The sequence below is a fragment of the Myotis nattereri genome (genome assembly GCF_964212035.1).
Source record: "Myotis nattereri genome assembly, chromosome: 7".
Taxonomy (NCBI): Eukaryota; Metazoa; Chordata; class Mammalia; order Chiroptera; family Vespertilionidae; genus Myotis; species Myotis nattereri.
The window spans coordinates 53599492-53616952 of record NC_138082.1 but is presented as its reverse complement, the minus strand read 5'-3'; the positions used below and the strand labels follow the sequence as shown (position 1 = coordinate 53616952).

The 17461-nt window shown below is 44.7% G+C and overlaps 1 protein-coding gene across 1 annotated transcript in view; it reads right to left on the bottom strand.

The window, feature by feature from the left end:
• The window catches only part of DPP4 (dipeptidyl peptidase 4), a gene marked incomplete at its 5' end in the record, with an annotated part of 86172 nt that overhangs the window by 34447 nt on the left and 34264 nt on the right, over positions 1 to 17461 (bottom strand). Inside the window, 2 exons of the mRNA XM_081095210.1 lie at positions 9472 to 9575; positions 11008 to 11168. Coding sequence (XP_080951336.1) covers positions 9472 to 9575; positions 11008 to 11168 — 265 coding nt within the window. The remainder of the gene's footprint in view (positions 1 to 9471; positions 9576 to 11007; positions 11169 to 17461) is intronic.

Here is a 17461-nt window from a genome sequence, read left to right as displayed (position 1 = left end):
CCACCCTCAAGAGAGCATATAATCTTGTTAACTATCCTGTAATCCAATCACAAGCCTGCCTGGCTCCCCCTTCCCCACCCCTTAATTCAAATGCATAAAAGAAGCTGCAAACTGCCAATCTCCAAAGCATTTTTCTCAGTCTGGTGAGATCTTCCAAGTGTATCCTCTGTTTGACTCAAATTATTTTTTCTAAAAATTTCCACAGGTCATGTCACTACCATAATATTATACCTTTTCTGAAAGCTCAAAGTGTAATTTAAAAAATATATATGTTCTTATTTTTTTATTTTATTTTATTTTTTAGAGAGAGAGAGGCAGGGAGAGGGAGAAAGAAACATCAAATGAAACATAAGTTGATTGCCTCCCATACATACCCTGGCTGTGATCGAACCCGAAAGCTGGCATGTGACCTTTCTGTGCACAGGACTATGCTCAGCCAACTGAGCCACACTGGCCTGGGCAAAGTGTAATTTAATTTAATTTTATTTTATTTTTTATTTTTTTAATATATTTTATTGATTTTTTACAGAGAGGAAGGGAGCGAGATAGAGAGTTAGAAACATCAATCAGCTGCCTCCCGCACATCTCCTACTGGGGAAGTGCCCGCAACCCAGGTACATGCCCTTGACCGGAATCGAACCTGGGCCCTTTCAGTCCGCAGGCCGACGCTCTATCCACTGAGCCATACCGGTTATGGCATAATTTAATTTTAAATAGAAATTAAAATAAATCTGACAAAAGGAAAGCAGCTAACGTTACATGGCAGTTAGCAGATGTGGCCCACACCATGACAGGATATTTCAAGTCCTCAGCTTGGCCTTCGGTGGTGCCAGGGAGTCAAGGGTGACATTTTCCCATCACTTTTCTCTCTTGTGGGAACGTTACCGTGAGGCCAGTGACTCTGACTGAGTTTGGAGTATTTTCTGGTAATTTGACGTGCTTCTCTAGAAAATTTTTATTTGAATGAAACCACAGCTGACCTTTTTCTCAATTTCATGTTTAAAGGGGGAAAAGATTGACTCATATCTCTACAAACGTTGAAAATAAAATAATGATATTCCAAAAAAACTTCACAGGAGTCAAAACACGAACAATGTGAAGAAATTAAGAAACGCTTCGGCATTTTAAGGTAAATTTATACAAATCGAGATATCTCTAGCAGTGCATTTTCTGCCCACACATACCTTTAAAAGTTTTTGGAACTGCGTTTTGATTTGTAGTGTCATGTGTGGAATTCATAATTTACTTTTCTGCTAGCTTCCCTAACACTATTTGCTCTGGATATTTTGTTTTATCTGCTCTCCCACCTCCCATTGTGATTGTGTATAACTGCTCTTACGTTGCTCTTTTCCACTGACAAAAGCCTGCTTCCAGCCTGGCCCCGTGGCTGCAATCCCTCCCCATAAAAGCTCTGAGACCCTCCCTTGCTCTGTCCTTCACAGGCTCTGCCCAGCCCTCCTCCGGCACTTAGTGGACTGGAAGCTCTCTGAGGCAGCCCACAGTTGTCTTGTTTGCAAGATACACCCCCAAGGCCTGGCAGAATACCTGCACGAACCAAGGACTCACTAAAATTCTGAGGAATGCAGCACTGAAGAAAGGGGGGGAAATGCTATGCCGTCCTTTGTGGCTTAAATAGCTTTCCTTCTGCACAATTCACGGGTCACTTTCCCGTGCCATTCCCTTTATAGACACTAAATCAAACAATAAACATTTATTGAGCACTTAGGGTGAATCAGGTGCTGGATTAAGCACTTTACAGTAAATCCCTCACCATTTCACTAACCCCCTTTCACAGCCGGGTACACAAGGTGCTCATGCAGCCAGGGTACCAGGGCCTCTAGGCTGTCCCCACATAGGTGGCAGACACTGAAGGAAGACCAACCCCCTTCACCCAGCAGCAAAGCACTACATTCCCGGAAGCAGGCACTCCCCTCCACGTCAAACTTTTCTCTTATTAAGAATATATATTCAGTGCAGCCAGCATGGTTCAGTGGTTGGGTGTCTGCCTATGGACCAGGAGGTCAATGTTCAATTCCTGTTCAGGGCATATGCCCGGTGGCAGGCTCAATCCCCAGTAGGAGGCGGCTGACCAAAGATTCTCTCTCATCATGGATGTTTCTATCTCTCTCTCATTCTCCCTTCCTCTTTGAAATATATTTAAGAAAATAAAAATCTTAATAAAAAAGAATGTATATTCAGCCCTAGCCAGTTTGGCTTGGCAGTTAGAGTGTCAGCCCTCAGACCGAAGGGTCTTGGGTTCCATTCCAGGCCAAGAGCAGGTACCTCAGTTGCAGATTTGTCCAGTGACCTGACAGGAGGCAACCAATCGATGTGTCTCTTTCATGTCAATGTTTCTCTCCCCCCCCCCTTTCCCCTCTCTCTAAAAAGTCAATGGAAAAAATATCTTCAGGTGAGGATAAAAAAAACAAAAGTACATTCGTTATCTCGTCTGCATGGCTGGTATTCCTAGCTGCCCCGCTTTGTTCAGCCTGTCCTTCAGTCTGAAACGCCTGTCATGCTCTAACTCCTTTATTTACTCAAACATCCCCTGGCCATGATGATTTCTAGGAAACTCCTCCTCCTACACCACTCAGTCTGATGGTGCTGAAGGGTCTGAGAGTGCAAATGTTTCTTCAAATACCCAGGAGCAAGGGTGCCCCATCTAGTCTAATTCTTCATGGTGCCCAATGCATGTTACATGAGGAAAAGGAAAGGCAAATAAATCTGACAGGGAATTACAATACTTGTAAAGGGAATGGAAGAATGCAACACAAAAGAGAAAATGAAACTTTCTGAAATTAACTTTTTAGGCTATGATCAGAAAACTTTCAGGAAAGGACCAGATAGTAAAATTTTAAGCTTCCTGGGCAATATTCCCTCTGTCACAACTACTCAACTCTGCCTTTCAGAGACCGTAAGTAAACAAAAGAGTGTGGCTGGGCTTTGTGGCAGGCAATAAGACAGGCATGAGCAGAGCAGGGACGATGGGCCAGGTACAGAAGGTCACCAGAGCAGAAAGCCCTGGGTGCCTAGCAAAGGGCAATTGGAAAATAGGACCTCACCCCCAGGGTGACCTTTCCTCCCGAGCATATGACTGGTCATGCAGTTTAGACCCCCTGATCTTTCCTCCCTATAGATAACATCTAGGCCTGTGTTTCAGCTCCAGACCTAGAAAAGCAGCAAAACCAGACAAGGGACCCCCCACTGACATCAGGTCCAGCTGCCGTGGCTCCGACCCAGAAAGGACACCTAGACCTGGAAAGCTGCTGACTATTCTATTGAGATCTTCCCCTGGGACCTCTCCTAAAATTACCCTTAAAACCCTTCGGATGGAGGACCCAGTGTGCTCTCCCTCCCCAGAGCACACCAGTGCCTTCCCTTTTCCTCTCCTTCCCCCCCCTTCCCCCCTCCCCTCAAGCATGTCACCGTTACCTTCCTCACATCTAAGCTCCAAGGGCCTTTTCTTTGCCTCTATAACTTGTTTCCTTGGCTCATTTCTTCTATGAATTACTTCTTCTACCTTTGCGATTTTCTAAATAAATGTTCTCTTATACTTGGAGTCTAGGCTCTGAATTCTTTCTTAGCCAGAACAGAGGTACTAAGGTTGCTGAACCCAGGTCTGGTCATATCCCACCGGTCTAGCACCTAGTGCCATTCTTGCCACCCCCAATAGTCCCAAAGAAATGCTGACATTTGAAGTTCATATAATTTTTACATCTCATGAAGTATAATGCTTCATTTGATTTTCCCCCCAACTATTCAAAAATGTAAAGTTATTCAAACTTGCAGATCATAAAAAATGGTCAGGGAGGTAGGACTTGCCCAGTGGTATGCTCTATATAAGTAGTTCTCACTCTTTTAGGTAAAAAATTCTACGTACATGTGATTACAATTATGTATCTCCACACCCATCTATACACTTTCCAAGGGTTCCATGGGACATCGTTAGGAACCTGGGCTCCAGAAAGAGCCTTCCCCCTTTCTACAGTGGCTTGGCAGGGGAAGGGACAGACAAGGGGGAAAGACTCTTACATGATTAGTGGGTCACCTGGTACTGAATGCTTTATCTACTTACAGCCATAAATAATGCTTTCGTGTTCACAAATCAGCCATAGAAACTATTCCCCATTTGAAAACACTGAGCAATGGAACTTGGGAAGTCTGCCAGGAAACTCACATGCATCTGGCACCTTCCCTGCCCATTTCTAGATCAAAGGTTCATGAGCCTGTATCCTCCACTACCTTTGTCACTCTCCATAGCTCAGGGTGTACTCTGCACCCTGGGAGTGCCCAGTGAGATAGTTCACCAGCAGAGCATGCAGTAATTTTTGAATTCTAAGGTATATGCATTTCTCTTCAATCATAGTTTCTATTTAGGGCTTGGAATTAGCAGGAGACAGCATAAGAGTGCATATCCCAGCCCAGAGTTGAGATCATGACAGGACCAGATGTCAGTGAGTCATGAAAAAGATATAAGGGAACCAATGGCTCAACGGTACTTTTTACCGAAAGGTCGAAGTCTCCTTTTAAAACTAGAAAACCCCAACAAGCAGGATTATCAGCTATACTTTTCACTCCAGCTGATTTTATTCTGCAAAAATCAGGGAGGCAACTGTGGAGTAGACTTTGGTTAGGTAATGGTTGGGGGGCGGGGGGCGCGTGTAGAAGAGGGATTGTGACCTCCTCTTGAGACAGTGACTGCCTACCCCAGATTTGACCTAGTGATTCAACCAGCTCTTCTAACTTCTGGAATGGGGTTAGTACAATGGGAATAGGGAGCAATGGAGTAATTTATGGACAAAATAATAGGTTACACCCATGTGGAATCTACTATGTACCAGGAACCGTTCTAAGTGCTCTCTTGACATAAAGCTCATACCCACTGTATGTGGCAGGAATGTTAGAGTTCCTGTTTCGCAGACATGGAAATGGCAGGGCAGAAAGGCTAAGTGACTTGCCCAAGGTCACACTCTGGAAAATGCTGGAGCCAGTATTCAAACTGAGCAGCTGGCTTCAGATTTTCCGCTTCTAGTCGCTCCCTCTGTGGAACCTCTACCCATCCCTCTGGTAAACATTGCTAGCTTCACCTTTTTGCTTCTTTTCAGGATAAAATTCCTCACTCTAGGAAATCTATCTATTCCTAGCGAGTGTGTTTAAACTGAACAACTGAATTTGACAAAGCAAATCATATTTGAATGCACTGGGAGAGACTTGCTTTTGAAAGTCACACTACAGGGAATCCCCTGGTAAAGTGACTGCTGCCTTGCAAACAGTAGGCATTTAGTAACTGTCTGTTGAGTGACATTAATACCCCTAACTTGTGTAAATGTTTCTTTTGGTATATTAAAGATGCTTAAAATAAGGTACACATTACTAACTGGAAAGAATATTGGAGAGAAAACTGCTACTAAGAGCAAGTGCAGACGGTGCCGTGATTAATTCAGCGGATCACCCAAGGAAGCAGGCGTCCTGCCAGTGCTGGCCGTGGGCTCCATGCCACCCTCTGCTCTGACAGAGATGCCAACCCTCCCGGGGCCGCTGACAGATCGCTGAGGAGAGGAATGGGTGGGGTGAGATGGAGCAGATCTGAGCTCCTAATCTGCCTCCTTTCTTGGAGGTGTCACCAGCTTCCAGGGCACTGCTATCCAGTTCATTCATCTCCTGTGTGACAATCTCAGACCGTCTTGTCTCTACTTTATATACCACGGGTCATCAACTGTTCAGAGGAGACATAGCAAGTCTATCTATGGTGTTCCTCAGGAGCAGAGAGCTGGGTGGGGTAGGTCCCCTGAGCCATTGAGCAGATGTTGGGTTGGATCACCTCAGTAGAACTCTCCCTGATCCTCCAGCTTCAGGCCACAGAATTTTCCCTGATCCTCAAGCTTCAGGCCACAGAATTTTCAAATGACTGGGAGGGGGCAGAATACTGGAAATGCTATGCCAGGTCATTTTGAAGGTCATCTTTGGTGCCAACTGTCTAAGCTATTTTGCACTCACAAAGTCACATGTGAACTATACCTCTCCTATTCACCCATCCATGCATTAACTCTATCCATTTATTCTATAAATATCAACTGGGTATCTGCTATGTCTTAGGCATCCTGCTAGGCACTGACTATATTATAGTAAAGATTGGCCTCTACCTGTAGAACTCATCTTACTTCAATTCAGCAATGTGAAGCATTGCTCTAAATAAAGCAGTTAGGAAGGAGATTGATGATTTTACATTACCTGTTGTTTTCTCCCAAATAGTTTGAGCTTTCAAACTCCCAGCATGAGCAGTCAATACAAAAGCACAGCTTAACAAATCCAATGAACTTGAGCTCTAAATCAGGGAAGGCGGTAGGGAGGCTCACCCTAATTCAGAGTCAGGCTTGTGCCTCTGGCAGAGGGACCTGGATGCCCTTCTCGCTTGTTATCAGAGCAGCCCATTCCTAACAAACTGCAAACCAGCCTTATCCTCTTGTAGGATTTCACCTGCTGGAAGCTCGGGGGTGAAAGGTCATGGCCTAACAGGAAAATTGTGGTGGGCGCATGGGCTGAGGAGGAAACAATCATGCTGCTCCTGGCAGGGCGTCACACTCCGGGACCTGTGACTTACCAGGCAATGCAGCATAGGGTGCTGGGCAGTTTACTGAGAGGCATAACTTGCCTGGCTCTACTTGGCCTTGCTGGATCTTTGCGTGAGGCCAGAAAACGGAGCATGACCATGTGTTAGAATGTTTCCACAGACATGATCTCAAGCCTGGTTTAAGTACAGCTGGGTCCTTACTGATATTAACAGAGACCAGAGCGGGATTTGCACTTTCCTATCTTATATATCCTGTGGCATTTCCAAAATACAATTCTTTGGTAAAATATGTTCCACACAAATATCTCCATGGAGTGAGGGAGCCTTCGGTAGGAGGGTGCTGTAAAGAACTACAAAGAACTACATGGGGCAAAAAATAAATCCTTAGAATTACGGAAGTTTCCTGAGCTTGGAAATTCACTCCTGCTCCTCGGAAAGTAATTTCTAAGTGGGGAGGACTCTATCTCTTCGTCTGTTAAATGGCCATGAAAATTACACCATAGGGAGTATGTGGAAAATAAATGAGCAGACACCAAGCACAATCCCAGCCCACAGGAAGCACTCAATATGTTTTAACTCAATTATTCTATTATTCTGGCCTGGCAGGTGCTGGCCTCTGTCTTATTACCAGTTCCCACACTAACTTGCTGTGTGACCGTGACCAAATGAGCTTACCTCTCTGGACTTCAGTTCTTTCACCTGTGTCTCACAGTGGTGTTCTGGAGCCTGCAGGTTCTGTCTAATTGCCTGAGACTCGGGGGGATAGGAAAGGGGATGAGGACTGGGCCTGCAACCTGCGCAGCTTCCATTTTCTGACTGTACTTCTGTGCTATCTCACTTGAACAAAGTCTTCTGGGTCTTCAAAAAAAAGTTTTCCAACCACTGGTGAGGTCTAAATCCCCTTCCAGATCTAATACATATATACTTTTATTGATTTCAGAGAGGAAGGGAGAGGGAAAGAGAGATAGAAACTTCAATGATGAGAGAGAATCATTGATCGGCTGCCTCCTGCATGCCCCCTACTAGGGATTGAGCTTGCAACCAAGGCATATGCCCTGACTGGGAATCAAACTGTAGACCTCCTGGTTCATAGTTTGATGCTCAACCACTGAGTCACACTGGCTGGGCTAGATCTAATATTTTTTCAGAGCAGACGCTCATGGTTCATCCTCCCCTCAGACAGATATTAGCTGTAGACCAGGTGGTCACACCAGGCCCTGCTGCTCTTGGACAGCCCCACCCTTTCCCATGTGGTTCCTCCCACCTCAGTGCTCTTCCCACCGTGCCCTGCTGTAATCCTACCTGTTCAATCGGCAGATTCTTTGATTGCTGGGGTCATGAAAAACCTGCCTCTCCCCCACTCCCTCCAGAAGGCCTCCAGCCTTTTGTTTATACCTCTGTCACATTTGCTCTTGGAGTCATTTATGGGAATGTCTTACATCCTCTACCCGATCATAAGTCTTAGAAGGGCAGAAACTCACTCTGAGGACTTTCGTGTGTGTAAATAGTGGGTGCTCAATCAATGTTGATTGAAGAGATGGCTGGATGGGACCGAACACCAGGTTTTAGAACCACTGGGTAAATTTTTTCTATCCTCGGACAAACTCAGGAAAAAATTATTTTTAAATTTACTAGTAACTGGTCTCCCTCCAAAGAATAAATAGGTTAATATAAATATTTCTAAACAAGTTAATGAATTAGCAATTACAGAGCAAAGCTGACAGCATGCCTGATGTAGTAAATGCAACCCTGAGAAAGCGGATACTACATTTTACTCTGATGACAGCTTCAGGAACCTGAGGGCACCACCTGAATTCGCACAGAAGGAGACACCTAGCAGAATGCTTACAAGCGCTGTTCTCCAAGTCAGAAAGACAAGTTTGAATACAAAATCCTACTTGGTCATTTTCTTAATCTCTAGGACTCATTTTTCTTATCTGTAACACAGGCATATGATAATAGTTGTTGGAAAGAGAGAGTTACTTTTGACAGTAGCCTGTGTTTGGCACATAGGGAGTGCTCAAAATATGCGAGTTATTATTTAACAACAACAACAAAACCACTATAGATAAAAGAAATGAGCAAGGAGAAACTTGATAGCACTAAATCGCATGCAATACAGTGGTTATCTTTACAAGAAAATAACAAGGGGCAGAATTCTCAATAGCAGAATTTCAAACCACTAAGGATTATTTAAGCAACTGACATCCTCAGGCACATCAGCATCATGAGGCTCCCAAAATTGAATCCACAGTTGTCCTGCATTTTCCTAGTTCTTAAGTGGACTTGGAAAGCCTGTGTGATCTGGCCTTCCTCGCAGCACTTTCCTCTTCACTCAGGTGGCTCCGTCACCCTGTCCTCCTCACAGGTCCTTTAATGCACCAAGCGTGTTCTCTCCGCAGGGTGCTTCCACTTGCTCTACCTCTGCCTGGATTCGGTACCCCTCGCTATCCATGTGGCAAGACCCACCCCCACCCCGTTCTTCACATCAATGCTCACAGGTCATCTCATCAGAGAGGCCTTCCCTAACACTCCTCCCCGCCCCCCAGCATCACCATCTCCGTCACTTTGCCCTGCTTTAGTTGTCTTCACAACATTTGTCACCACCTGACATTTTATATATATCTTTATTTGTTTCCCTGGTTCTTGTCCGCTTCTCCCACCTTGAGTATAGGGTCCATGACACTAGGGACTCTGACGGCTCTATTCATTGTGCAACAACATCTCTGCCCAGCACAGAGACCTCAAGTGTGGTCAACAAAGATTAACTAAGTGAAAGAATGAATGACTGCCAGCCTGGGTGATACCATGGGAGGATACTACGGAATCTGCTATTCATTTTTTAAATTTTCTCCTTGGGAGCGATGCAGCTACCCACTCATTCGGGTCAAGAGTCTTACCCTATTAACACAGAAGCAGGAGCAACGATTTGCACAGGCTCTAGATTGGTGAGGTTGTCAGTATTTACAACATAGAGCTTTACAGTTGGATTCTTAGCTCCTGCCTAGGAAAAAGCAATCACAGGATTGGTATTGACAAAAAATACAACATCATTGCACAAGTTTAAAACTGTACAAAAATGTCTGCATTACAGCCATAAAATTATAACAATCAGACACATTCAAATAATTTAATGTGGATAAAATGAACATAAGGGAGGGTCATGAAATGCAACCTTTTCATGTTCAGTCAGAAATATATAGAGACCCCAAACACTCCTGTTTAATTAATAAATATTCATAATTTATGTATACTTTATGCAGACAAGTATACATTTCTTAAAATCATTTCTGATATTTTGCAAATATATCCTGACTCCAGAAGACAAGAAGTCAACTGGCTGACCACTAGGAAAAATTCCTTGGGTTCAGCCAAAGACACAATCCACCAGGAAAATTAGTTTCCCTGAGATGAGAGCCAATAATGCTAATTAGGAAGCTGTCATTTTCACTCCAAATTCAGGTTCACCACGTTGGAGCTTTACAATAAATAGCATGACAGAAATCTATAAAACCTTCTTATATACACACATAGATCCTCAACTGACAAATTAGCTAGAAATAATGTATTTTTAGTAAGAACATTTTATGGTTTGTTTGTTTTTTTGCCAGTTTCACTCATCAAAAATTACATTTCACTGAAAATACATCTCCATATTTAGTCTCTGATCTTTTTTTCTCTGTCTTCCTAAAATGGCAGCTCTTCATAAAACAAATTGAGCGAGTTGGTAAAAATAAAAATCCCTTTTTCCAAATTGCTTACAGCAAAACAGCACTTTACTATTACATTTTCCTATGGACAACATGGTGGCCATTATTATTATGATACTAGTGAAGAATTGTAGTTCTTCTAAATTCCCCTCTTCCTTAGCTTACACTGCTGAAGGGAGCTTTTCAATTTTCATAAACATGCATCCGGAGGGGGAGAACAGCCTTGAGAACCAAGACATGACACTATTATTCCAAATGTAGGATGTGTGAAATTAGCACTAGTGCCAAATCTATAATAGAACCACTAAAACTAGTCTTGTATCTGTTAATTAGTAATACAACCTGATATATAATCAAGCTTTTCAACTTCATCTAGGGCACATTCCAACTTCCACAAATGAGATGAGCTTGTGATTCAATTATAGCCTCTCTTTTCCTCCATTCAAACATTTTCAGTCCCCCTACCTCTTTTAAAAGCATTTCCCCCATCTTTTTCGGCTTGTCATTCCTCAAAGTTTTTGGAGAAATTACAAAACCTTAAATCACACTCTTTCCTGGGATAATAAAAATACTTTAAAATTGCCAGATGCTGTTGACTTCAGCAAGGGTAATCACAGCAAGCTGTTGAAGAGAGACTGACAATATTTTCATTAGCAGGAAAGGATTAAATGAAACCATTCTCTTCCCATCAAATCACAGAACTGCTATATGAATAGGAGCACAGACCTTTGGATATGGAATGTGGATAGTCTTTGGGTACTGCAGCGACTCGTCCAAGTAGACAGAGTATTCAATACGTGGGACGTCGGTGTCGTTAAACTGGGCATATGCTAAAAATGTGCCGTTTGGAGACCACCACAGAGCGGAGTGGGTACTGAAGATTTCCTCTGAAAAGAGACATAAATTGTTCTGTTACAAGAAGTAGATGATAAATTGGCTTTGGCATTCAAAATATTGTTCTCATTAGCTTTAGTAATTACAGTAGAGTTCAACTAATGAACCACTTTGCATTTGCTGGGCTTCCAAAATCAGAGTAATACAAATGAATAAAAACAAAATCTTCAAGGATAGATCTGGGCTATAAAAATAAGTAACCCATTGGACTGTTTTTAGAATATTTTAGCACATAATATTTAATATAAGCTCTACATGTTTTTCTTTATCTTATAATCCTCTAAATTTATGCTGCAAAACATACTCAAAGTAAATTTCACATAAGGGGCTGATCCTCCTTTCACATTTTCAAACCGTCAACATGCCAGCATACTCTCCCCAACTGGGTGGGTGGTGTGTGGCTCTATGCTATTAAACCAATATGGTGCCCAGAGTTTACTACTCTTGGCACAAACAAGGTGAGGGAAGGATAGATTTAGAGTGGCGAGGAGCTCCATGAGACCCCTACTCAGAAACATCTCCTTCGCCTAATCCAGTGGTCGGCAAACAGCGGCTCGCAAGCCACATGCGACTCTTTGGCCCCGTGGCATGGGCCACGAAGTTTCAATTGCACTGTACGTGCACACCCGCACGTGGTATTTTGTGGAAGGGTCACACTCAAGGGGCCAGTTTGCTGACCGCTGGCCTAACCTGAAGAAACTGAAGACTCCCTTGGATTAACACCCTCCTCTGATGTCTAAGATGATGGGTGAGGAAAGAGGGCCAAAGAGGAATGCAAAGGAAAGGAAAGGTCTTGATTTCCAGAACACTCTTGGCCTAGTTCTCACTCTCTGGCAAAGGTAGCTCCTTCCTGTGTTTATTATCAAGTCTGTTCATGGGACTTCCAACTACTAGTTGTGAAAATGCCAGAACCTCTTTTATCAACTGGGGATGGAGGATTCAAGTAGACTAGATAGAGACTCCTAGTTCTTTATGCAGATTTAAACCACAAATCTTATGTTCTGATGTGAATATAAAGGTAAAAACAAAGGCATAGAAACTTGAATCTTAGAATTAGGAAACTATTTATCCCAATTACTTTTCTGATTCCTGGGGCTTCCTTACAAGTTTCTTCCAAATGCTTGTTTTCAATAATAACAACAATAGTAGTAGTTACAGTATTAATAATAACAATAATAAAGTACAATACTAATTAAGATGAGCAGCAGCATATAATGAATGCACCAGGAATTGAAAAGCAACTGACATCTATTATCTCAGTTAATCCTCATGATAATTCATTGTGTGCAGATGAGCAAAAGGAGGCAGTTAGGCTTGAAGAGAATAAGTAATTTGTCCAGGATCACGCAGGCAACAATTGATAGAATCAAGAATAAATCCAGGCTTATTTGGTATGAGTCCATGCTTTTCATTTCCATGCTCTGCTATGTCTTCCTACCTATTTCAGCACCTCTAGTAACAGAGAACCTTCTTCTTGATTAGGAAGCCTGCTCCCCCTTTGACTGCTTTATACCTATATTGTTGACTTACATTTATGTAGCAATTTAGAATTTACAAACCACTTATCTAATTTAGTCTTCACAAAGATCCATGGGAGAGTCTATTCATAGCCCATTTTACAGAAAAGGCAACTAAGGCAGAGAAGGACTGAGTGAATTAGGATGCAGGCCTTGTGATTCTAAGTCAAGGATATTTTGCACTAAGAACTTCATTATACCGAATTGATGTCTCACTACTTGTGGCCTCTACCCATTGGTTCTAGTCTAAGATCAAGATGCAAATACATAAAATTAATATAATTACAGCAAGATTATGATTTTTAAAATTTCTTGTAAATACAAGTAGCAGATAGTGCTCTAAGTTTTGAATTGGTGGTTATTCAGAATACAGAACATGCTTTTCTACATTAATGAATATTAAAATCCTATATAATAAAAGGGTAATATGCAAATTGATCAAGTGGCAGAATGACCAGTTGCTATGACACACACTGACCACCAGGGGGCAGACGCTCATTGCAGGAACTGCCCCCTGGTGGTCAGTGTACTCCCATAGGGGGAGCTCCACTCAGCCAGAAGCCTTATCATGGCTGGTGAGCACAGGAGCAGTGGTGAGAGCCTTTCCTGCCTCTGTGGCAGCTCTAAGGATATCTGCCTGCCGGCTTAGGCCCAAGGACTCCCAGACTACAAGAGGGCACAGGCCGGGCTGAGGGACCCCCCTCCCCCCCCCCCCCCCCGAGTGCATGAATCTCGTGCACCAGGCCTCAAGTTATCATTATAAAACTACATCTGGTTGAGGGTTTTGGGTCAAGATGGCAGTGTAAATAAATGTGGTTCTTGCATCCTCCCACAACCACATTGAAATTACAACTAAAATACAGAAAAAAAGCATCACTCAGAACTACCTGAAATCTAGTTGAACCTGAATGGAAGTCCTACAACTAAGGAATTAAACAAGAAACTACATCAGAACTGATAGGAGGGGTGGAGATGCAGAACAGGCTGGTCCCACACCCATGTGTAGTGGATAAAAAAGGTATATCTTGGCTACAGAGGCCCCCCACTGAGGAGCAAGGGGTTCCAGCCCCACACCAAGCCCACTAGCCCAGGGTTTCAATGCCAGGAAGAGAAGTCCTCACAACTTCTGTCTATAAAAAGAGCAGGGATTGTGGCTCAGTGAGATGGAAGGCTGCTGGAGTCCCAGGCATTCCTCTTAAAGGGCCCATACATGCATTTATTCAGACTCACTGGCTCTGAGCTCCAGCACTGGGGCAGCAGCTCAAAAGGCACCGGGTATATACAAGGATGAACTGAATTGTCTGGTGTGAGGGCAAGAGCTGGAGGGGCAGCTTTGACAGAAGTATTGACAGAGGCCATTGTTTCTCTGATGAGCCCTGCTCCCACAGAGCAGGCAGGTGGGTACCATATCCGAGTCTCTATCAACCTGGCTCACACTGTTAGCCTCACCCTGGTGATTCCCTGAGACCCTGCCCCACCCAACTTGTGGGCTCACCCAAGCTTTTCCATACAAATGACCTGTCTTGGCTCATGCTTCCAACTTTCCTAAAACTTTCAAACAAGCAGCATCTGGCATTGGCATGCCCTGTACCTCTTTGTATGTGGCCTCAGGCCTGGTAATAGTGGGAGCCAGCCTTGGTTGGCAGCTTGGCCTCTCCTAGGCACCTCTAAGTCCAGTACAAGTAGCATCCACCTGCAAATTGCTTTGTAGCTCATAATTGGTGGTCCCAAACTGAACACAGATGGTGGCTGACCTTGGCCAGCACCTCCCAGGAAGCTCCAGAGGCAGCACACCTAGTTGGCAGCTTCAAACCACGTTGACGCACCACCCAACCACCTCCACAAGCGACACACCCCACAATGGACTCAGCAGGCACAAGAGCCCTGTTAAAGTAAGTCCTGTTCTGTGGAGTGGGCCCCAGCACAGCTGATCTTCCACAGTGGGCACAGCCAGTCTTTGCAGCCAATGAGCCTAGGCATAAATCCCTCCCATTGACATGTCAACAACAATCAAGTCTCAACTGCAACAGAGGGTATACACAGGCCACATGGGGGCACACCTGGAGTGTCTAGCTTGGGTGATCAAGGAGACTATGCCACTGGACCCTACAGGACACCTACTACATAAGGCCACTCTACCAAGCCCAAGAGACATACTAGCTCTACCTAATACATAGAAACAAACACAGGGAGGCTGCCAAAATGAGGAGACAAAGAAACATGTACCAAATGAAAGAACAGAACAAAACTCCAGAAGAACACTAAACACAATGGAGACAAGCAATCTACTAGATGTAGAGTTTAAAACACTGATTATAAGGTTGCTCAGTGAACTTAGGGAAAGAGTAGGTGAAGTTAGTGAGGACTTCAACAAAGAGACAGAAAACATAAAAAACAAAACTATAAGACATAAAAGAGAGCCAGTCAGAAATAAAGAATATACTAATTGAAATGAAGAATACATTACAAGGAAACAACAGTGGAGTAGATGAAGCAGAGGATCAAATCTGAGATTTGGAAGATAAGAAAGCAGAAAACACCCAATCACAATAGCAAAAAGAAAAAAGAATCCAAAAAAGGGCAGTATACGGAGCCTCTGGAACAATTTCAAGCACACCAACATTCACATCATGAGGGAGCCAGAAGGAGAAAGAAAGAGCAAGGAATTGAAAACCTATGTGAAAAAATAATGACAGAAAACTTCCTAATCATTTTTCTGATTCCTGGGGCTTCCTTACAAGTTTCTTCCTAATGCTTGTTTTTAATCCTATCTAATAAAAGACAAAAAGGGTAATTAACTGTACCTCCACTATGCTTCCCATTGGCTAATCAGGGTGATATGCAAATTAACTGCCAAGAAAGATGGCGGTTAACTGCCAACAAAGATGGTGGTTAATTTGCATATGTAGGTGCCAAGCGATGGAGTGAAGCTGGCTGGCCCCAGGCAGGAGCAGTGAGCGAAGGCTGGCGTGGTGAGCGAAGAGCAAAGAGGGGGGCCCGCCTGCCACGTGCCGTGGCCACCACCACGCCCCCTGGGGCCTGTGCACGGCAGGCTGGGGGCTTAGCTAAGGCTTAGTGCATACTCCCTGGTGGCCCCACAGCAGGGCATCCTGGCAGACTCCTGACAGGCGGGGGGGCTGGGAGAGCTGAGTGGGGCAGGGGCTGCAAGGAGCCATGGAGGGGCAGAGCAGCCAGAGCCAAGTTCCCAGGGGTCTGAGGAGAGTGCTTGACAGGAGCCCGGACTGCAAAGAAGGAAGAGAAAGTGGCCACAGGGAGCTCTTCTAATCCCCCTGCACGGACACCCTACCACAGCCCCCCATACCCCTGGGGGAACGGGGAGGCTGACCAGACAGGAGAAGACCCAGCTTTGGGGGAAGCTGCAGCCCATATCTCTGACTCCCGACGTCTTCCCCTGCCACCCCCGCCAGGGGCGCCCACAACAATAGCACGCCTGCGACAACCTGTCAGCATCCCCGAGGCACCTGAGGCCTGTGGCCTGCTGCTGCTGGGCCCCCTCCGCTGGGGCCAGGCACGCCTCTCCTCCCTACAACTCCAGACCCGGGTGAAGGCAGGCCTAAGTGGCCCCTCAGGGTCAGACTCATTCCCCCCCACACCCCTTCCCCTACAGCAGTGGCTCCATCTCTGCAGCAGAAGTGCACTGAACCTTGTTGGGGAAGCAGCTAAACCCGCCCTCCTAGCCCACTAAGCAGTCAGTTGGACATCCCCCCAGGGCTCCCAGGCTGTGAGAAGGCACAGGCCACACTGAGGGACCACCCGCCCCCCCAGTGCATGAATTTCGTGCACCGGGCCTCTAGTAATAATAATAATAGTAGTGGTTACAGTATTAATAATCCTATATAATAAAAGCCTAATATGCTAAGTGTCTGGTCTTCCGGTGACTGGTTGACTGTTCAACCAATCAAAGCATAATATGCTAAGGCCACTCAACCACTCACTATCATGTGCACTGATCACTAGGGGGTAGACTCTCTGACTGGTAGGTTAGCTTGATGCTGGGCAAGATGGGCTGGAAATGCCCTGGAGTCCTCCTGCAGTCCCTCCCCAGCCCCAATTGTGCACTGGTGGGGTCCCTCAGCCTGGCCTGGCCCCTCTCACAATCTGGAACCCCTCAGGGGGTGTTGGAGAGCTGGTTTCAGCCTGATCCCACAGGCCACTCTCCTGGGGAGGGTGCCAGATGCAGGGCTCATGGCTGGCAAGTACTGCTGCAGAGGCAGGAGCCTCTCCCAATTGGGACTGATTGGGCAGGAGCTCACAGCAGGCACAGTGGGACCAGATGAGCAGGAGCGGCAGGTAGGAGCTGCAGCTGGCATTGGACTGTGGGTTTCAGTGCGATCTCCGCAGGCCACTCCGAGGGACCCCACCCATGCATGAATTTGTGCACAAGCCTCAAGTAACAATAATAAAATACAATAATAATTAAGATGAGCAGCAGCATATAATGAGTGCACCAGAAATTGATAAGCAACTGACATCTATTATTTAATGCAGGGGTGTCCTTATTTTACATGCAGCTATTCCTGAGGAAGGGTCGGGTCACAGCTTTGGGAAGAGGCTGTATGCTGTTCACACTGGGGATCCTGGAGGCTTTGCTGTGCTGTCCACCAAGTGTTGAAGATGTTTTCAATTTCTAAGTGACTAGTCTTAGTAAATTTCATTGCAAGTTTTAATCATTTCTTTTAAAGTAATTTTTTATATATAATGTTATTCATTTAATTAAACTTGACTTGAACTGGGAGACAACCAAAATT